Here is a 21,895-nt window from a genome sequence, read left to right as displayed (position 1 = left end):
TTCTTCATCTGGTCGTCTCTAGTTGTTTAGACAAAAAAAAAACCGTCGTCTAAGTTGATCAACTAGTATTTTTTCGATACGATCGTCTGTCGCCTAACATTAAGACACAATTTAGACAAATACCTCAAACTAATAATCCATAAGTAAATAAATTCGTTCTCTATAATAAATAAATAAAACTCTTTAGATTAGATAAATGAAATAGTTTTTTTTTTTCTTCCTGATTTTTAGATATCCTTTTACAGTTGTTAATTAATTGACCGGTAATGCGTATCTTTTCACATTTTCCCCTCGTTAAGGAACGCCCAATAGGAATCGCCGGCGCTTAGCCATTATCTCTACTCACACCGTGCCCTCCGCCGCCGCGGTTATGCAGTATCAAAATTCTACACGCCACCCGACTTTCAAGACCGAGCCGAAACTATTTCCTCAGCTCGACCTCCCGTCATCGTCATCTTCGGTGGTTCCTGTGCGGATCGATGGATTCGAAGAAGACCTAATTTTATCCAAATCGCAGCTCCTGAGCCGACCCGAACTTATAAAGCGCCGTTCACGCAGGGTCAAACAGTTGGCTCGAATTTACAGGGACCACTACTGGGCGTTGATGGAGGAGCTCAAACTCAAGTACAGAGAATACTATTGGGAGTTCGGTAAAAGTCCCTTTCAAGAAGACGGAGATGGGGATAGAGTTCATGGGAACCGGGGGGACTACGCCACTGCGAACGCAGAGAACGCACATGGGAATGGCAATGATGGGAATCCGGGGGTTTCGAATAAGACCAATAGTAGGTGTGGGGTTCACGGGTGCAAGGCTAAGGCTATGGCGATGACAAGATTTTGCCATATGCATATACTGTCTGATGCCAAGCAGAAGCTCTACAAGGCTTGCAATTTCTCCATCAAGAGGTTTGGATTTATTTTTAGAGTATAGACTACTTCGAGGCTGCTAATTATAGCAAATTTACAGCATTATATTTATAATATATCCACAGAGGATTGTGTATTCAAAATTTATCTTTTTGGATGATGTTGATTGGGTAGGAGTCACGGTTCTCCTGTTCAATAGGAGATATGTGGACATCTCCTTGGGTGGTATTTGGAAATGCGTGATTGTGGTTAGGAGAGAATTTTTTTATATCTAAAAGTAGTCATGGAAAATGAAAGTAATAGGGGATTTTTTAGGACTGGTGATGAAATATGGTAGAACAATACTTAGATTTAAAATGAACGAGGCTCGGACATGATTAGGTCCGTTCATCCTTATCCTAAAAAAATTAAAGAGGACGAATCAAACTATTGTTGGTCCACATTACCTGTCTAGTGAAACGCTGGTTGGCGTGAGAGTATGAGTCAATGACACATGTATGATACACTTGTGAATTGCGAATTGAGAGCATTTCATGCTCTTTGGGGTTCTAACCGTTATGTAAATGCCATGGGTGCTGAAACATATAAAATTATTTTTAAATAGAATTTTAAACTCGTTGTTGTATGTCCTTGTTTGAATTAGATTCTGTTACTGTGAGAGCCTGTGACATGGAATGATTCCGTTGATTTTGCAAAATTGTATTGACTAATTTATCTCTCGCACCAGAGAGGTGGTAAGGTAAATCAGTGAATAAAATCAGAGTCAAGATATTTTAATGTTTTCTTTTTGGAATTCGTGCTTGATACTTCCTTTCAAACAGCCGGATCCCCGCTGGTCCATAGTTGTCAAAAGCGCAGAAGTGCAGCGAATCGCAATGCTTGCGCTTCAGTGTGCTTCAAAGCACACGGCTTCCATGAAGCGTGCACTTTTTTGCGCTTCGTGCTTCGCATTGAAGCGAGTTTTGGAGAAAAACAGATTTTTTTTTAAAAACAAATTTTGATAAAGTTGAAATTTCCTTTTAAAGCGCAAGTTGTCCTCCATTTACCAAAAAAGAGCATAGAAAACCACATCACATTGTCTTCCCCCATCGCCTCTGCCCTTGTGTCATCTCATCCTTTGCCCTCGCATTTTAATATTTGATATCTAAAAGATGAAGATTATGATGATTTCAATATTTGATATCATATGTTTCAATTTTTTTTAAAATAAGGTTGAATTTATTTTTATTTTTAGAATACTTTATTTATAATGCTTTACTTCTGTAAAGTGTGTGCTTCGTTTTACGCTTTGTTCTTAAAGCCCAGGAACACTTGAGCGCTTTAGTTCGACTTGTGTTTTGGACAACTATGCACTAGTCTATGATGGGAATTTGCTTTATATGATGGGCCTGTTTGTTAATCTGACTGTTCAGATCTGATTCAGGGTCTCGTATGAGTTTGTAAACTGATGGTGCCACATGCTATCACACCAAATTTCCTTTAACTGAAACATTAGAAGGAGAATTTAATAAAATAGCTTATTAAATTATGAAACGGAAGCCCACATTTATTTTACTATCTCGTAAATAGCATTGGAAATTTGTAAGAGTTGTCATAAAGAACATCCGAGAGTTGAAAAAGAAGATGTTTAGCTGCTCTGTCTTTTGAAAGCACGTTCTCTGATCCTCTAGATAAAAACGCTTTAAACATTTTGTTATTGTCAAGTTTTATCACGCAGCTTGAAGGTAATGCATGTAAGAGAATTTTTTTCAAAAAAAATAGTACCTCTATTTTTTTGGCTCAGCTGGATGTATTCATTCAAGGATCAAATTAATGCAAGTATCTTGTCATGATCAATGGATTGACTTATTGTTAATAAATGTCATATACTTTGCTTTAGAAGGGGATAACACTATCTCATCTTGAATGTTGCAGCTGTGATATGAGCTAATATTATAATGACTTAGCTCTTTACTCTGGGAAGAAATTATCAACTGTGACTTGAAAATTGATTTGAACTGTTTGGTTGTGATTCTTTATTATTTACTAAAATTCCTTCCCCTTCATAAATGTCTTTGGCTTAGATTGATAAAGGTCAAGAATTAGTGTTCATCTATTTGTTGTTGAACTCTGTTTATTCAAAGGCCATTCGAAATTGGGTGTAACATTTGCCTGTTACATAATTTAAAGCGCTCAAAAAGTTTTAAGCGAGCTTGAATTGTTTGTTGTTTGACTTGAGCCTGATTTATGTGTACCCATAACTGGACCACATAATTTATGCAATTGGGTACAAGGGTTTTAGCTGTTACTGGATCTTGTAATTTTCATGCTTCTGTGATTTGGTGTTAATTTGTACTGACAAAAATTTGAGTTGATAGTGTATCCATTTGTACACGGGCTCTGCGATATCATTTTGTTTTCTTCCCTCGGCACATACATGGGTTTACCGAATCAAAGCACACATTTTTTAATTTTAACATATATATATTTCTTAGAATATATATTAAAATATGAAATAATTAAGTCACAGTGTCACAAAAAAATTAATAATTAATAAGTTCTTAGTAATTTGGAACATGATTAAAATTGTTCAATCGTCCAAATCAAGTTCATCTTCTTCCATAGAATCATTAGAGTCTCCAAAGTTTTCGGGCTTGTATTCTTCTTGGTCTTTGTCATTTTCTTGATCAACATCAATTTTTTCTTACTTTGCATCCAAAAGATGTGAAATCGGCAATTTTTCTGGTTGTTTTGAATGTAGATGCCCTCACGTCGTTCTTCTGTTCAGCACTCTCTTCTTCTGATTCCAGTGTTGGGTTGTTTGGGCTTGGGTTTGGGTTTGCGCTTTATCCAAGCTAGCCCTTGGGCACGCTTTAGTGAATCACTGCGCTGGGGTCCCAGGCGCTGGGTCCTCGCTTGGTAGCGCCTCTTGCCTCTAGGCTCAACTATGTTCGGTATGGTGTTGGAGTCGGGGGAAATAACTATCCGCCTCCTGTATCAACCTTGGGAGGTATTGCGCTTTATGTGGGTGTCAAATTGACTTTCGTGTCTCAGTGGTCGTCAATCTGCTTGTTCCGTGATTTGAATTAGCTTATTTATTATAGTTCGCAAGCGATTAGAGTGGATGGCAAGCAAAGATGGTTATTAACTTTTTTCCCAGATGCTGATTGCCCATATATATTTAATTTTGGAGGATAACTATTACTTAATTACTGTTTCTCCATTATCTGAAAAATATCCTTTGTTCCTGTTGTGAAGCCTTGAACGTTCACATGTATGAAAATACCAAGAATTCTGATGCCTTGACGATGAATGTAGTAATTATTGCTATGAATTTTTTGTGCATAACATCATAATGATACTCAGCTAATATACCATCTACATGGATACTGATTTTTACTGCAATGAATTATTTTATTTAATATTTACTTGAAGATGACATTCCTCTCCATTTGTGATTATTTATGCCAGTTCAACCACCGGACCGATACTTTGTGGGAAACCGATACTAAGATCAACTGTTCCTTCTTATTGCCCTATCCATTTTCAAAAGGCTGAAAAGCACATGGCGCGTTCTCTGAAGAGGGTGGGACTCCATGTTTCTTCTGCAAGCAAGCTTGCTCCTAAGCTCCATATCCTCGTTTCTGAGTATGTCCGGCAAATCAAACACAAGAGAAGAAGTGCACGAAAAGCAAAGCTGGAAAATGCTGAAGTTAAGAAGGAGAACAATTGTTGAAAGATCCTGGCCCTGGAAAAAAATGTTTGCTTAGCATGTGTATTCTTTTAACCTGCGAGTTAGTTGATGAACCCAGTAGTTGTAAAACGAGTAAATAACTTATTAGGTGCATATGAGCTAATTCAAGTTTACTTTGGTACATAAAACGTGTGGCATATAGAATCTTGTGCATATATGAACCCAGTAGTTGTAAAACGAATAAAGAACTTTTGTCATACTTGATGTTCTATACTCGTAAAAGTACTTCTCATCTAAGTGTTAATTAGATAATTGTTCATAACATGGTTTTTTTTTTAAAAAATTACTGTGTATGGTATCGTTTTGCAGTATTAAAAAAATACTGTGTATGGTAGCGTTTTGCACTAATACTGCAAAACGCCACCAATTGTGGTGGACCCTGCAAATGCAGGGTTTGCAGCGGACGCTGAGCTACAGCTTTTTGTTCCAAGTGTAAGCGGACACTGCAATAATAATTTCGACTCAAAACTTTGCTATAAATTAAGGGGATGATGTGTAAAATAATTAAACGAAAAAAGAAGAATGAGTTTTTGTCCATATAAGAACAAGTATTTGTTTATATGAAAAGTGAAGATTGAATTCTAATTTTGTACATATATTAGATAATATATTATTTTTTTTTAAATTTATGCTTAATAACTTTTAAAGTTTAATTTTATATGTGTTATTTTATTTTTTATTAGAATATTTTGTATTAACTTATTATTTTTACAACTTATTTCAGAATGACAGAAAATAGACGTTCAAAAGATCTCGGTGTTATCTACTTACAAGCAACACGTATGTCATCAGCAATTTATTCTGAAACCGTTACGAGTTAAGCGAGCAGACAATCTGGTTTGGATGTTATATGTTGGAAATTATTTACATAATCGTGTCCTTGCATACTTAAATATTATGAGATTTTATAGAATTTTACAATGTGGTTTTTGAGTGTTTGACAATCATTTGATTACTGCTCTTGTTGAACGATGACGACGCGAGACACACGCATTTCATTTTAGATGTGGTGAAGCGATTGTGACGTTATAAGATGTTTCGAAAATTTGGAATTTAACAATTGATAGTGACCTGATGACTGGAATAGATGTTTCACATGCAGTTGGTCAATGACAACATATATGTCTTCACTTGTTGGGATTTGCGCTATCATCATCGCATTTCATAGGTGGTCATTTGTCTGTGACTGCACTACACGGTCACTACATTTCTATGCTTATAAATGATAATAGTTCGAAAGTAGATGTCGTGAAATATACTCGATGTGTAACGTTGATGATTATTGGAGGAATATTGTTATCGGATTATCAAGGTGGTCGGCTAGACTCATGTTTTTGCCACTGCTGCGTAATATTGATAGTGTAAAATCTTATAGTTGGGGAAGTGCAGTTTTAGCATTCTTATACTGTAAACTGTGCAATACAACACGTATATGAAATCTACAATAACTGGACCTTTATATATCCTGCTGGTATAAATATTGTATTTTCATTATTTAATACTACATGTCTTTTTAACTGATTTTAGTATTATTAGTAGATATGGACGTAGAGCAGGATTAAATCAGTTAACCCCGACCGAGATGGGTTAACAGCTGTTGTGCCTCCAAGTCAATCCAATCATATTTTTTCATTTCTTCCATATGATGCACGATAATATTTTAAATTTGTTGTCTTAATATAATTCATTATTATTTTTTTTAAATTTTCAATATGTAATAATGTTTGTTAAATTATAGGTGGAAAAATGTGTTTAGTTATACCGCCTAGGCGGTAGGCGGTAGCCGGTAGGCGCCATCGACCGCACCGCCTATGCATGAGACATGTGTTTTAGGCGGCCCATGCGTTAGGGAAGGGGGTCGAGGCGGCAAGCAGGCGGGTTAGGCGGACGAGACGGCGAGCAGGCGGGCATGCAATATTTTAAGTTGTAGTCAACAATTTTAAAGACTCAGTCAACAATTTTAAAAATTTAGTTAAACTCAGCTAATTAATTGCACATTATCTAGATGATATTATATTGTACGAAGCTTCTTTGTGCTCAAACATTATTTAATTGCATATTTTACATAAAAATGATGACTTATTTGTGATAAAAAAAATTATTTAACAAAATTCAACTGCCTAGGCATCACCTGAGATGAGGTATTTTTGGATACTTTAAATTTCGTAATAATTATATGATTATTATTATTATTTTTTTTTGCAGTTTAACTGGTCTATTTACAAAAAAAAAATGACATAGATATAAAGACAATTATTGATTCAAGCGATAACAAAATATGACGATGTATTTGCCCTTTCATTTGCTTTGAAATCGTGGATATACATTGTCCCAATTGGGTGACGAGATAATTCAAAATATGACAATTTAATCCAGTGTCTGCTCTCGACAACGATGAACTTCATAATATCACAAGAATTGGTCATAGCAACGCAGATTAAAAAAAATATCGTCAAAGTGCAATTCATATATGGAATAGAAAGTTGAGATATGTTTTCCAAATAAAACGACACGGGAGATCGAGGCAAACTGATGACAATTATTTTCAATTATATGAGCGAATAACTGTCCGCTTTTTATCTCCTATAGTGCATGATGTTGGTTTCGACCATATCCATACCATATGTTTGCCGAATAATATAATGTCCAACAAAATTTCACTACACATTTTTATTTATTAGCATAAGTCATCACTATGGTGGAGGAGTAACATGGTTGTGTCATCAAGTGAATTTATCAAAATTGGTCCATCAGCTGAATTTAATATTGTACGACTCTTTGTTGGATATGAGACTACATGATCATTTAGACCATCAGATTTTTTTGGTAATACATGGTCATTTGTCCCCTCGGGTTTTCTCGATAAACTATGATCATCTGGTCCCTCGGGTTTTTTTGATAACTAAGGCTCATCTGACCCATCAGGTTTTTTGGGCAATATAAGGTCATATGATCCATCAAGTTTTTTGGCAACACAGGACCATCTGATCCGTCAGTTTTGTTTTGTTTTTTTGGTACCACAAGCTCATCTGGTTCATCATGTTTTTTTTGGTAATACATGGTCATATGATCCATCAGATGTTTTCGGTAGTTCAGATCCATCTGGACCAACAAGTTTTTTCGGTAATACAGAGTGATCTGATCCATCAGGTGCTGCCCAACATTCGTTTGCTAGCCATGATTATCAAACTCCAATTTGGTCAAATATCCGAATATTTACCGATCTTATAATGTTTGTCCGCAAAAACTTGTTCATGATGTGACCTGAGAGAAATGTTATTTCACCTGTCAGAAAAATGTTATTAATCAAGATATTATTGTGATTGCGTAGAAAATCTTATAATGATTGCGTAGAGGGGCAAGTATCCACCTGAGTGTGGAAGTTGCAAGCCATCTGTATCATTGTAATTTTTATGATATTCTTGTGATTGAAATTTTATAATTGAAATTTTTCTGATTGATATTTATTTAGTTTTGAAAAAGTTATAAAAAAACTATATGATACTAAAAAATACAATTTGTATAATCATACCATTAAATTATATATTGCACTAAAATTTCATGATTAAGATTTATATATTTTTGAATTACATTAAATATTGATTTAATTTCTAAAAAGTAAAGTACAATAATTTTGTATATCAAAAACTAAAATTTTATAATCAACATATATAAATGATTGATATTGATTTTATTTTGAGGAAGTTTTTAAAAAATTATATCATACTGAAAAGTAATATTTGGACTAAAATTTCATAAGTAAGATTTATATATTTTCCAGTTACATAAAATATTGATTTAATTTTTAAAAAGTCAAATACAATATTTTTGTATATTAGCAACTAGAATTTTTTATTCAACATGAGTATTCATTATAAATAACTTTTAACCAACATCAATACAAAATACATATTCATTGATAAGAAATTAACTTTGCAGCATGTTCTATATTTTTCAATTATCGATATTATTCTGACATCACATTCAATCTGGTTTCTGAAATAAAAAAATGAATAAAACAATTATTTAACAACTAAAAAAAAAAGAATAAGCAAAAATATACAAAAAACTCGACCCCATATTAAACCTGTCCTAAACGGGGTCCAAGCGGGTTTAGCCAGACTCTCCCCGAACCCGACCTGCACACACATACACATATAAATATTATCATTATTAATAAAATTATAATTTTTATATTTAATAATAAATATTTTATTCATAATTTTATTTTATAATATTTTAATATTGAAATAAATATATTTAATATAAAAACATAATTACACATTTTTATTAATTATTAATTGCATAAAAATTATTAATTAATTCTTATTTAAATAAAAATTGATGGATTTTAACTTATAATAATATTTTTTCATAAATATTATTAATATAAATTTTGAAAATAACTTTAATGTTAATTAGTTTTAAAACTTTTTATTTTATATTTGAAAAAAATATATAAAAAAATAAATTTGGCGAGTCTACGAATCTAACTCGGATTGGACCCGTCGGTTCTTAGATCGGGAAGGGTCTAATGGTTGGCAGGTCGGGTCTCAGGTTTGACCAAACCCATCCTCGAACTTTACCTATCGTCATCCATAGTCCTTCTAAGGTGTTCTAAAAATGTTTACGATCAAGTAAATAGTTCTACTTATAAATAGATCATATTGACTTGGAAAATGAAAGATTTGTAAAAATTATATGTTTCGTCATCACTTTGTTGAATAGAAAAGCGTTAGGCATAAATATATATGATATATATAACTCATTGGTGAAATAATATATTTCCCCACAAAAACAAGTTTTTTTTACCGCAGACATTTTTTTTTTATCGCGAATGTTTGTACAAATATAGTGGTATAAGAAGAGCATATTTATAATATTTTTACTTGATATGAAACACGATCGGTAAAACTTACTTTTTTATAATTATTATGTTTTTAAAATCCGGATTTTGTTGTGTTGAATTGTTTAGCTATTACGTTCCCATTGGGCCTTATAAAAATGAAACTGAACAAGCCCAAATAAAATGGGCTCAATGGGTCTAAAGTTAAATTTGGGCCTCATCTTAACCAAATCCAAACAGCTGGATTATTATCGAACCCCGAAATGGGCCATAGTCCACAGCAACTTTACCCGATTTGGACCAATGACTTTCCAAGAAGTCAAATTTCGATAAATGAATCCCGGACGTTCTGCAAATATGCTTGAAGATGAAGGAGAGGGACTTGGATCGCTTCTTCTCCTCATTCCATTTTCTAAGGTAATTATGTTCCTCTACTGAATTTTATTTCAGTTAAGGTATTAATTTTTACTGAATTGTCGTTTGGAATTTCGTGGCGAGTTATGTAAAAATTTTCATGGGAATTTCTTGTGATGAATACGGAGAAAAGTTAAATTTAAACATGAGTTAAGTAAATGAGTTTTTCTTGTGAAATTCCCGTGTGAAATGAATGGATAGAGAAATTTCTCTTCGGTAGGTACTAGAGATTATTGATTTTTTAAATCTTTTTGGCGAGTCATTTATTTGAAATGCATTCCTGTGGAGGAAAGGGAAAATCTGCTGAAACTCTAATTAAAAGCCTTGGCATTTTGAGTAATGATTGGTACTTGATGCAGAACACATTATTATACCTATTAAAAAGTAGGTGGTGCAATGGAAAACAAAGAAAAGAACGAAAAAGATGAAGCAGAGGCGGTGGCTGATTTTGTTCGAAAAGAGGTTAGTGATTGGGATGACGAGGTTAAGGGACGAGCAAGATTTAAAGCCCTAAGCGGACAGAGATCTGATTGGGAACCGCTTTACCTTTTCTGGAGGGATTTGATTATTAAGGTCGCACGTCACCTCGGAATCTTCCTCATCTGCCCCTCCCACGTTCAATCCCTCTGGTTCCATCGAAATGGCTTGTCCCCTCTGTGCCTCCACAGCGTGCTTGTGGAGATGTGCCGAGCCGGTGACTTGTTGCCGCTCTCCTCCGCTCATCCACCTACTGTAACTTCTCATCTCTCTCACTTTCTTCGCAAATCAATAAATTTTTTGGTGTCTCGTCCTTCAATTTCTAATGATGATAGTCTCACTCTTTCCGGAGACAGTTACATTCTTGCCGCACTCTTAGAGGTTTGCTGCCGCTATTTTTCTCAACTTTGGATTTGTTAGCTACTTGTTGTTTTCTTTTTGCCACATATTAAATCAAGAGATTGAAAATGATTATGCATTTTGCAGGAAAGAGCTTTGGAAGTGATAAAGACTTTGTCCGAAAACAACTGGACAATTTCTTGTGTCATTACCATGAGAAAGTTTCAAGATATTTGTCTAGGATCAAAGGAAGCACTTGTGATTCTAAATTATTTGTCAACACATGGCAAGGCAAAACACCTCGTCATGAACACAGCTGAACGGATAGAGGTAATGTAAAAGATATATTGAACTAGGGGAAACCTCCTATGTTTTTGTTAGCATATAGCGTAAATTCATTTCAGGCTTCTAGTTCTTAGATTTTGTGTTTTGAGAGTAATCTGCTATTTTTCCGCTGAAATGTGGTCTTAGTAGGTAATAAATAATGTTACTAGTTCCTTGCAATGATGATACATTTGTGTTTCATATTAAGACCTGGATTCCATTGTATAGTTCCTGATTTATAGGTTCATAATGTAGCAATTGTTCTATCAATTAAAGGGGCGGATTTTTTCATCTTCCATAAACCTGCTATGCTGTAATCTTGATTGCGGCATTTTTTTTCTCTAATATAGGGAGTAAAAGTTTGTCTTACTACTGAGGGAGCAGTTGCTAATGCCTCAAGTATGGACTACAGTGTTTTGCAATTAATTTGGACTGCAGAAAAGCTAGAACAACAGCTTAATGTGATTGACCAGCGATATCACAAGTAAGACTCTTAGTTATATTATGCGGAAATACCACGCTTGATGAATTATAATTTATCATCTACTGTTGAAAATTGAAGATTTCGTCTAATATTGATATTAAGTAATACCCTATCATGTCAAATTGAAATACTTAATCTTGATGCACTCCGTCACTAAAAGTCTAATGGAACATAGTGTTTTAAGTTTTAACAGTTATTGTTATTATTATTTTTATTTTGAAACAGTTTTCACTAGTTATATTGATCTCACTGGTAGCTTGTCAAAAAACATGTATGGTCAATGAAGACCGATTAACTTAGAATCTAGAAATTGCAGCAACAGGACTGCACAAACCTACTGACCAACAGGCTAGGAAATCGAACAAAAAAAAAATACCATCGAAAAACAGTTCGAAAGGGATACCCAATAATTCGAGTTAACTTACAACCTCCACTATTGGCACACGAAACATTGCTACCAATCTCAACCTAATAAATAAAATATCAACTAATTCATTAAACCAGCTCCAGTCCTTAAAATTGACAACCACCTGCTCCGGAAGTATCAACTTAAAAACCATTTGGACTTGGTGGTTGTGTAAGAGTAGGTTATCCAGATTCAATAAAACGATGTCGAAAAGATGCTCGGAGAGAGATTACTGAACTTAGAACTGCTAAAAAGACCCACTGTTTCCTTCCATTTATACCATCTGAAGTGGCCAGCCCAAATTCTGTAAATGCCAGCAGAGAGGAGGCCTCATAAAATGTTCTACTTTGTAACATCAGTGTTCAACAGCGTGGATAATTCTAGATATAGGGGGTTTTTTTTTTTTTTGCAAAAATAAGTACTTGTGTAGAAAAATCAATTCTCCGTTACATGAAATTCTAGCTACTTGATAATTTACACTTTCTTTTTCTTGAGATTTTTTTTGCTATTTAAGAACCAGGAACTCAGCTCTAGCTTTTCTTAAATCTGGAAACAAGATAGTCGCCCTGAAATATGCAAAAGAACTGAAGCAGGTATCTCTGAGCAGAGAAAAATGCACTGCACTTTTGGAGCGGGTGGAGAAAGTTATCCAGGTCATTGCAGATGCCGAGTCATCTAAAATGGTGGGTTGATTATGGTTATCTTACCTCTGTTTTTTCTTGTTTTATGTGACACCAAAAAGTAGGATTTTTTCGTCAGAAGTTTTAGTATACTGTTGATAAAACTAGGTCTTCATCTCATATCAACTGTGGCCTATAATTTATTTTCTCTCAACAATTTAACGCTTTTGAATTGTAGATTGTGACACTTGTGATATCCTGATTTAGGTTTCCGAGGCCATACAAATCAGCAGCCGGGCGATACAAGAAAATCAGATTACAATTGAAGAAGTTGAGCTCTGTCTGCAGGAAATCGATGAGAATATTCATTCTATGAAACAAGTTGACAGTGTTTTAGGTATGTTTTTTTATTAGATTAGAGCTCAAAACCAATTTTCAACGGAAGCTGAAACATGACACAGATATCTAACAAGCATTTATGTGGATATATCAGAATCTCCTGTATATACAGATCTAGTTGAAGAAGATATAGAAGATGAATTCAAGAAGCTTCAGCAGGAAATTAGTGGTGAAACGACCACCCAATTTTCGAACAAAAATGGGGACGATAACAATAACTCTGTCGAAGCTCCAGATATGTCATCATCAACGGATTTATTGGGCAAGGCTTTGTCAAATCTTAATCTTAAGGACGACTCATCAATGGACTCGGTAACCGAATGTTCAAAAGAGCTGGTAAGCAACAAAAGCAAGCACAAAATCCCTGTATCTAGTGTTTTGTAACAAAAATGTAGGTCGAATTAGTTCAGTGTTTTGGAAGAATGTAGTTTTGATTGGTTCTACATTAAACTACTCACTCATAAAAGCAAGAATTTTAAATCACCAAATTCAGCATTACCAATATCAGGAGAGTGAAACATTATACATGGGAGCCTCAGTTGGACTGATCAACTCATGATCTAATAAAATATATAATCAGGTCCAAAGATATAGTCAAATATACTTGAGTTCAATTTGATTTTGACAATCTTAAATAACTCAAGCAGCTTAATTTGTCATACGCCACCAATCAACGAATAAAGTTTCACCAGCCTCCCCCATTTAGAATTAACACAAACCTGTGATTGTAAAACACCGTAACATTTACAACTGTTTAAAAAGGTTGATGATCATTAAATTCATGTTTCTAGTGTAATCAAAAGCTATAAATATAAGAATGGAATAGTACAGGAAAGCTATAAATTTAAGAGGCACATGTTTTCTTTCATCCAATTGAAGTAGCTTGTTGATGACTTGATGTTGAGCTGCAACGATAAATTAATGAACTTGAACTTGAACTTGATGGATGATTACGAAGAGGTGAAAAACATCCAATGACCACAAAAATAATCCTTCAATATCTTCTTATGTGAAGATGACTAAACAGCATCAGCTCAATCTTGTAAAACAACAGCTTCACAACACTTAGACGCCAGCTACAGCCACCTAAATAGCACAATATAGGCTGATTGTGAACTCAATAGCAACATCTTCTTCGTAGAACACCCCATGACATTTTTGTGGAGCCTGCAAAACTAGGCATTTATTAATAAGAACTAGAATGGGAAGCTAAAGCTGGACTTCAACTGGCAACAACATTAGCGCATATGTGGGAATACACAATGACAATGCCGAAATGGTAAAACCAGTATTGCAGACCAGTCGTGTATGACTTTTTACTGTCAATCATCTTATATAGTTAAACTTCCTTATGATCATGGCCCAATTCAAAATTAAGAGTTAGTATGCACTTATACAGTCAAATTCCCTAGTTGAAAAAGTTTAAAGAGGGAGAGAGAGTAGAAGAAAGTAGTTTAAACCTTGAACTAACCCCTCGAGCTGGATGAAAAATACCATTTGTCGCTATCTCTGGAGCTTTCCAATTGAATGTAGGTAAACAGAGACAGAAACAACACTGCAAAGGCAATTCACGTATTCATATATGAATTTTAAGAAATGTACAGATCATATTTTACTTGCTAGTATCTGAATCGTGAAATCGGGAAAGCACTCACGTGGAACCAAGGAAAAAAGCAAGAGAAAGATGAAATCCAAATAGAAAAACAGACACAACAGCGGTCAAAAGCATTGCAACAGATGTAGAATAGACCTGCAAAAATAATCAAGCTAGGTAAGCATCTGTTGTTCCTTTTCATGGGACAGAAAGGTCAGCATTCTTAAACTTCTAGAAGGTGAAAATTGGGAACCCACAAAAATATTTTATATTTTATCCAGTGAATGCAGCAGTGGATCAGTCGCTCCTTTCTATAGTACATTTCGCAACAAATATATACTGGCTATATTTAAGTCTTACTCAGTAGATCTCAACTCCATAAACAATCAGCGGACAAAAACCACACCATCATTTATTTGTTTTTGTCCAAACTATTTCTACCACCTTGCACTTAAAGCCATGTCCAGTTGAGCAAAATGGTCAGTGAGTTCCCTTTGGCAATGACAAGTCAATCTAAGTTCCATATCAGCCATAGGCACTACTGGCCATAGGAGTAGAGAAAGAGGATTCCGATAAGCGTATCTTAGTTAAGTACTATCAATGTTTTTATTCTCTCATCTTCTTGAAATTTATCTATGCGAAAAGAACCCATTACTCAATTGGCTGTCAGGTGAAACGATCTAAGTTCATGAATTAGGTAACTCCGATTTGACTGGAAAATTTAATCTCATGAAGCAATCAAAGTCATGTCTTCTCCATTATCATACTTATGGCTAGTAATTTGGGAGGTTGCCAGTTGCCTATAGCATAAACACTTAAAAGAAAAAACATCAACCTAAAGACTGTTTTGGAATTTTCTTCCTACAGCTATGCTATTGCTTGCTCAAGAAAGGACCAAAGTGCCATTTTACAATTGACTTATGCTTAGCGCTGTCCAGCAAAAAGTAACCAGTCCTTACCTTCACTATGTTATCTGCATACTTCATGACCATTGATACAGCAATTCCACTGCAATGACATCAACTATGTTAGGTAATACCCCTAGTAAGCTGAGATTCTCGGGAATAAAAGTTACTAATTAATGTGTTGAAGAAAATAAATGCAGGCATCCCACAAATATTCACAACTGACTAAGAAAAATGGCATAAAACTTTTTTTTAAAATTAATAGATACAAATTGGAATTTTTTTTTCTAAATTCAGGTTAAACACCAGTGTCATTTCATAATCAACCCGAGCTTTAATTATTTCATCTCAATCATAGGAGAGTTTGATTTATAAAGGTAGGGATTTGGATCAAATCAAAAAATTGGTGACTGTTTTGGACTGACAAATTCCGAAGATGCACTATTCTACATGATGCTGGGCGACCAAGCTTTGAAACAAGAAGAAAGAATCCAATCTTTTTGACAACAGACTTGGTCCAACCAGATTTTAGTTTGAATTAACTTCTAAGCAAATTTTTCCTCATAAACCACAACAGGACAAAAATCAAGTAATGAATAATATGCAATCAACAACTTTCAACTCGATGTTTTCATCTCAAAGCTGAACTTCTTTCCCCACCACTGGCTAAAACGGCCTCATTCCATAGCATTTTAATAATCAAATAATAAGAGGAAGATTATAAACGACACTAAAACTGATGCTCTTCCAGCCAGTTAAGTCAATTCAAGATATACAAAGCAACTAATACCTGAGAGCATGGTTTAGTATCATGAGAACTGTTATTAATGAATACCCATGAAAGAATCCCCTGTATAGAACAATAACATACATGTCAATGCAGAACATATACATATACATACTTTTATTATCCAACAAGAGGCAGGTGATGAATATTTCAAATTTATCTTTTCCATGAAAATATTTATGCATCATCCTTTAGCAAATCTTCGTTCTTCCCCAGTATTCTAAAGCAAGAAGATTGCCAATGGATGTGACCTTTATTATAATTCATATGAAAATATCCACAGTAATCATTCAGTAAACTAGATCATTGTAGAATTTAACAATCATCCGAACGTCATGTCGTCACTTGGATCTCCACAATAGTTACAGGGAATAACACAGTAAATACATAATGTGGCAAGCATAACCTGCATCACTGGCATAAAATGAAGGAAAAAATGATAGGGAAAATCAATTGCAATATACTTGTTGACGACAGCATCAAAATCTTGAACGAGGATGGCAACAGCATTGAAAACCATCCCAAACACATACAACCAAACGTTCTGGACGTTAATGTTCCTCGAAGGTCGTTTTTTAACTATAGCCTACAGAAAACAAAAGATATTTCCTCACAGCTTTTTGCCTTTTCAAAAGAAAACAAATGGAATAAAATCAACAGGATCCTGGTGGAAGTTAGTCATCAATAATGTATAGTGCTAATAGTGACACATGAAAAGTTGCAATTACTTAACAATCGATTGTTTCTTCGGGAAAAAAATATTTTTTATACATATTTACCTCAGTGTAGACTCCAGCAAAACCACTGAGAAGGGCCATGATCTGGAACATATACTCAAAATATTACCAAAAGTAACAAGTTACAAGAATCAAGTAAAGGATAATTCCCTTTTCTCTATCCAACACACAATCAAGCGATAACATAACACTACCATACTTTGAGTTAAGCAACTTACAACTGCCATCAACCAGCCTTGAAAAGGAGTTTGCATTACTTGATCTGACCTGCACGAACAACTCTATCAGTATCGCATGGAGTACAAAAAAAATGCATACTGCAAATCTTCTTATAATTATCATGGAATGGTTACCAAATAAAGTAAATCTAGTGCAAGCATCATAGAGAAAATGGCAAACACTCTGAATATACGCTTAAAGCCAACACAAAGCATCCTTACTTAGAGTTGAGTTGTGCTGTGGTGCACCCTGCACACAATAAAATGAAAGCTGCCCATTGAATTTCACTCAACCTGGCGAAAAAAGTACATTTTCTTAATTGATTAATAGTTTTTAATTAGAAGATCGTCCTTTATCATCTTCTCATCCATTGCAGAGGAAAAATATACTTACATAACATGAGAAATGCATTAATCCTCTCTATGCGCAGAGAAGACTTACAGGGACTTTTCTAAATTTTAACGTTGAGACTAGATTCTTTAAATTGAGGAATGACTTACTTTCTCTTAAGCATGATACGGTACAACACGCCAGTGCTTATGATGTTCAGATTCTTTAATATTTGATATCCTGGAGCATCTACATATGCAAATATGTAATACTGCCAAAAACCGATATATATTAGAAATCAGCAATGCAAGAACAGAAAGTAAAATTCCGTGGAAAACTTTGCCAGATAATAATGAAACCTACTTGAAGTAAATTCTTGATAAGATAAAGAGCTGCAGGAATGGGGTATACACTAACTTCATCAAATGTAGTACTCAACCTACAGAGAGCAGAAATTTTTGAAGTGGCAAAAAAAATTGTGGTCAGCTAAAAAGTGATTTCAAAAGGTCACAAAACAGAATGTTAGTTCAATTATACAAGTCTAATAAGTTAAAAGGCAATATATGTCGGTATAAAGATGTCATCTGCAGGATATCATTTTTCATAAATATTTGTTGTGTGGCCTAATGAAATTTAATGAATGCAAGCTCGTAAGTTGAACTCCCACAAGTTCTGAGATTTGATGAAATGATAAAAGTTATTGTCAAAACTCAAGCTGAACGGGCGCTGTTATATTGAATTGCCGTGTAACCTTTTATAGAATTTTGGTTCTAGAACCTTTTATCAGGTTAAAAGGATTAAAATATATGTCCACAATCCAAGATCTCTGCTGTTTATCAATTCATTATCGAACGACTTAGAACAGCGAAGGGTAGAAAACCTGTTATCCTCGGTAACACCTTCGCTCCCCCATATTCTTACCAAGGCAGCGAGTGATAGTGCACATTTCAAAGCTTCTACCTAGTGAGAAAAAAAGGAACAGAAGATAAATTTCAGAACACTCTTGTAAGAAGCCAGGAATATTTTAATCTATTGAGGGATATGACTGACAGTAAAATATTGGTGTAAACAGTCTAATAGGGAATGCATAAACTCACCAAAAAGTTTGCAGTTGTGACACTGTACTCGTACTTTCCTTCCCTCTTTGACCAGACAATGAGAATTGCTTGTGAACTCGTAAGTACAGTCAATGCAAGTGTTACGATCGATCTATATTTTTGCAAATAGAAGTAACAAATGAGAAATTTGTTTTGCAGCATCTAGTTAATACAATGCAGAGGAATCGAAAGGCATTTATACTTGCGCTTCCACTTAGACAGATCACCAGAGTTGCCTCCAAAACCAGCCACATTACCGGGAGATCCTGTAATTCAACAGCAAACATCAGGATCAACTAACCTGCATGTCTCATGAAAATGAGAGAGTACAAGAAAAAAGAGAATTGTAAAGTGTAAAGCTAACACAAAACGTAAGCCATAGAAGTATGGCACCTGAATGAGATCTTCCCCGTAGATTCTCTACATCATCATCAACTATAACCCCGTCCTTATCCTAAACAATTTGAAATCACGCAATGAAAAGTGTGAAGCAAACGGGATGGAGTTGGACTGGGTTAATAGACAAAATAGAGAATATACACACCCCGCCCATAAACACAGAATGATGCAAGTTTTCAATTGATGTAATTCATATTGGAAAATGGAAACCTGTACAGGCACTGTGCCAGCAGACAAAGGCGACGACATGCAGGTAAACAAGTGATGCATAATTAACAAAACGAAAGGCTAGGGCAAAAACTGAAACCTCTTAAATATTTGATACTCCCCAGGGACATACATAGTATTGGTAAGTTTTTGAAAAAAGCACGTGGAAAGAAGAATAAAACCTGGTCCTTTATTCTTCTATACTCCATTTTTTGCTCCACTATAGCTCTTATCGTCACATTTGATTTGATGATGTCTCTGTCGTTATAATACTGTCAGGTGAGACTTCTGCTGCAACCTAAAGGCTCACCAGATTAAGATAAAAATACCGGCAATATCACCACAGAATGGTGTTTCTGACAGTATATTTGTGATCAAGGTTTCAATCCCCTCAAATACTTAAGTATAATATTGAGATTCTAACTTGAGTTGCAAACCCCATTTCTAGTTACTCTACCGACATAAACAATTACACAATTCACAGCAGCATTTCATCAGGCATTCGCAAGACACAAATCCACATTCATTAGAAGACAAATCTCACCCTTGATTGATTAATATCAAGAAAAACCCATAAAAAAATTCACATTATCACTACTACATTAAAAGTACGAATCTTGCATCAACAATCCATAAGAATTTCAAAATCAACCGAATAAACTTCACTACCTTCAATCAAATAAAGCTTCTTGGTACAGAAACAAACATGGTTAAACCAAGTAAAATGGAACAAGAAGAAGGCCAGGTCGCGATCGCGTTCACTTATTTCAGCAAGAATGTGGGTTGGAATGGGCTTCTAGTGGAAATGTTAAGCTTTTTTGGGCTTTCTTGAATTAATTATTTATGTTGTACAATCCTTATTTTTTTTAATTTACAATTTGTTTGCTATAAATTTTATTTAGGAAAAAATAATTATAAAGAAATCTTCTGCTGAAAATTTTATAAAACCACCAAATATCACCCATGATTCCTTTAAAAAATCATTTATTATCAAGAATTAAATAAAATATTCGGATCTAATTTATAACTTTAAAAAAATCTACGTATTATGTTTGCTTCGATACGCTAGTATTACAAGTATGCGAAGGATTCTATCTTTTAATTTTTTGATAAAAACTTGTGTGAAACTGTCTCAACGGTCATATTTGTGAGACAAATATCTTATTTGGGTTATCCATGAAAAAGTATTACTTTTTATGCTAAGAGTATTACTTTTTATTGTGAATATAGGTATGGTTGACCCATCTCACATATTAGGATTCGTGAGACGGTCTCATATGAGACCCACTCTTTATTTTTTGAGTTTTAGCTTCATCCCATGCTCAATCTCATCCCAACCATCAATACATATGAGACCCACTCTTTATTTTTTGAGTTTTAGCTTCATCCCATGCTCAATCTCATCCCAACCATCAATACAATTGACTTGATTATGAGATGTTTTTATTTATGATTTTATCCATAGCTTTTCATTTTTCTCAAAAACCTCCTTTTAATAATAATAATAATAACAATAATTTATACTCATGTTTATCTCAATGTGTCATCGAAATTTTACCTATTCTAAGGTATGTATATTTTGTTCTGAAAATTTAATATTTCATAATTATAAAAAAAACATCTTACTAAATCTCGTATCATATTTAATTTTAAAATATAAAAAATAAAAATCAAAATTCTATTAAAAAAATATGTACACTACAACTTGCCTGCATCGTATTCAAATTTATAGATATAAAAACTAAAAATAAAAATTCCATTTAAAAAACATATGAGTATGTCTCTTGTGAGACTGGTCTCGCGAATCTTTATCTATGAGACATATCAATTCTACCGATATTCACAATAAAAAGTAATAATCTTAGCATAAAAATTAATATTTTTTTATGGATGACCCAAATAAAAAATTCGTAACACAAAATACGATCTATTAAACTGTCTCACAAAATTTGTCAAAATATTAAGATACAACTTGTCCGCGGGTAGTCAATCAAATGTAATGCACGAGCAGGGCAATTTGCAAGCGCGGGATACTTTTTTAGGTTTAATCATAGGAATCATCGCCCTCTCCCTCCACACAGTCAATGAACAGCCAACCATTTCAACTACAAATCTGTGGGCATTTAATAATTAGCCCATTGGTTATTATATTATATTTCTCACTTGCGAATTTTTTTTAATTAATGAAAATATATAGAAAAAATAATATATAATAATAATTATAATTAAAATATATTCATCATAAATTCGCTTCTTTGGTTTATTTTTATCGATTCATTTACTTTTATATTATAGTCTAATTTAGTATTCACACACACTTATATATATATATACTAGTTACTCTGCACACGCGTTGCGTGTGTGTACATTCCTTTTTATCATTATCGATGGACTAAAGTGAAAATACACAAATTATGAAGGGACTAAATTGATATTTGAATGATGGAAATAAAAATAAAAGTGTGTGTTGAAATAAAAAAAACAAAAAAACAAAAGTGTAATAATATTATAACTGTAAGGGTAAAACTGAAAAAAAAAGATGGTGTCCTCCTTGGCAGTTTTTATAAGGTGCTCAGCCTTAATAAATAGTATAGATATATATATATATATATATATATAATAATTGATCTCCTGAACATCGACTCGGAATAGTTATGTAAGACATCATTAAAATGACGTTCACATATTGGATGTCGTGAACCTGTACTTCC

General features: G+C 34.0%; 3 protein-coding genes across 8 annotated transcripts; 2 read left to right on the top strand and 1 right to left on the bottom strand.

Moving 5' to 3' along the window:
* Positions 1-250: 250 nt before the first annotated feature.
* On the top strand, positions 251-4,822 carry LOC140821297 (uncharacterized). The gene is made up of 2 exons (XM_073181754.1): positions 251-906; positions 4,318-4,822. Exons 1-2 carry the CDS (start codon positions 371-373, stop codon positions 4,580-4,582), a joined length of 801 nt encoding a protein of 266 aa, XP_073037855.1. The 5' UTR covers positions 251-370; the 3' UTR covers positions 4,583-4,822.
* Positions 4,823-9,743: 4,921 nt separating this feature from the next.
* LOC140821265 (uncharacterized) lies at positions 9,744-13,432 on the top strand. 5 transcript variants are annotated; one of them, XM_073181708.1, is made up of 7 exons: positions 9,744-9,863; positions 10,249-10,718; positions 10,824-11,006; positions 11,351-11,484; positions 12,405-12,573; positions 12,778-12,907; positions 13,004-13,432. In XM_073181708.1, exons 2-7 carry the CDS (start codon positions 10,257-10,259, stop codon positions 13,291-13,293), a joined length of 1,368 nt encoding a protein of 455 aa, XP_073037809.1. In that variant the 5' UTR covers positions 9,744-9,863; positions 10,249-10,256; the 3' UTR covers positions 13,294-13,432. The 5 variants fall into 5 exon arrangements, with proteins under 5 accessions (XP_073037809.1, XP_073037831.1, XP_073037823.1 ...); XM_073181730.1 differs by having other exon boundaries at positions 9,757-9,863; positions 10,220-10,592; XM_073181722.1 differs by having other exon boundaries at positions 9,757-9,863; positions 10,220-10,718; positions 13,022-13,432.
* On the bottom strand, positions 13,002-19,998 carry LOC140821287 (CMP-sialic acid transporter 4-like). 2 transcript variants are annotated; one of them, XM_073181744.1, is made up of 17 exons: positions 19,854-19,998; positions 19,367-19,482; positions 18,972-19,032; positions 18,781-18,844; positions 18,579-18,690; positions 18,362-18,441; positions 17,845-17,920; positions 17,652-17,752; positions 17,373-17,444; positions 17,151-17,199; positions 16,975-17,016; positions 16,660-16,781; positions 16,199-16,258; positions 15,463-15,511; positions 14,565-14,659; positions 14,370-14,464; positions 13,002-13,279 (listed from the first exon to the last, which is right to left on the bottom strand). In XM_073181744.1, the coding sequence occupies exons 2-16, from the start codon at positions 19,391-19,393 to the stop codon at positions 14,413-14,415; spliced, it is 1,062 nt and encodes a 353-aa protein (XP_073037845.1). In that variant the 5' UTR covers positions 19,394-19,482; positions 19,854-19,998; the 3' UTR covers positions 13,002-13,279; positions 14,370-14,412. The 2 variants fall into 2 exon arrangements, with proteins under 2 accessions (XP_073037845.1, XP_073037843.1); XM_073181742.1 differs by lacking the exon at positions 13,002-13,279 and adding an exon at positions 13,635-14,076.
* Between the last annotated feature and the right edge of the window lie 1,897 nt (positions 19,999-21,895).

This window comes from Primulina eburnea, chromosome 2 (genome assembly GCF_022965805.1).
Source record: "Primulina eburnea isolate SZY01 chromosome 2, ASM2296580v1, whole genome shotgun sequence".
NCBI classification, from domain to species: Eukaryota; Viridiplantae; Streptophyta; class Magnoliopsida; order Lamiales; family Gesneriaceae; genus Primulina; species Primulina eburnea.
Note: the sequence above shows the minus strand (reverse complement) of the source record. Positions and strands in the feature narration are given on the sequence as shown.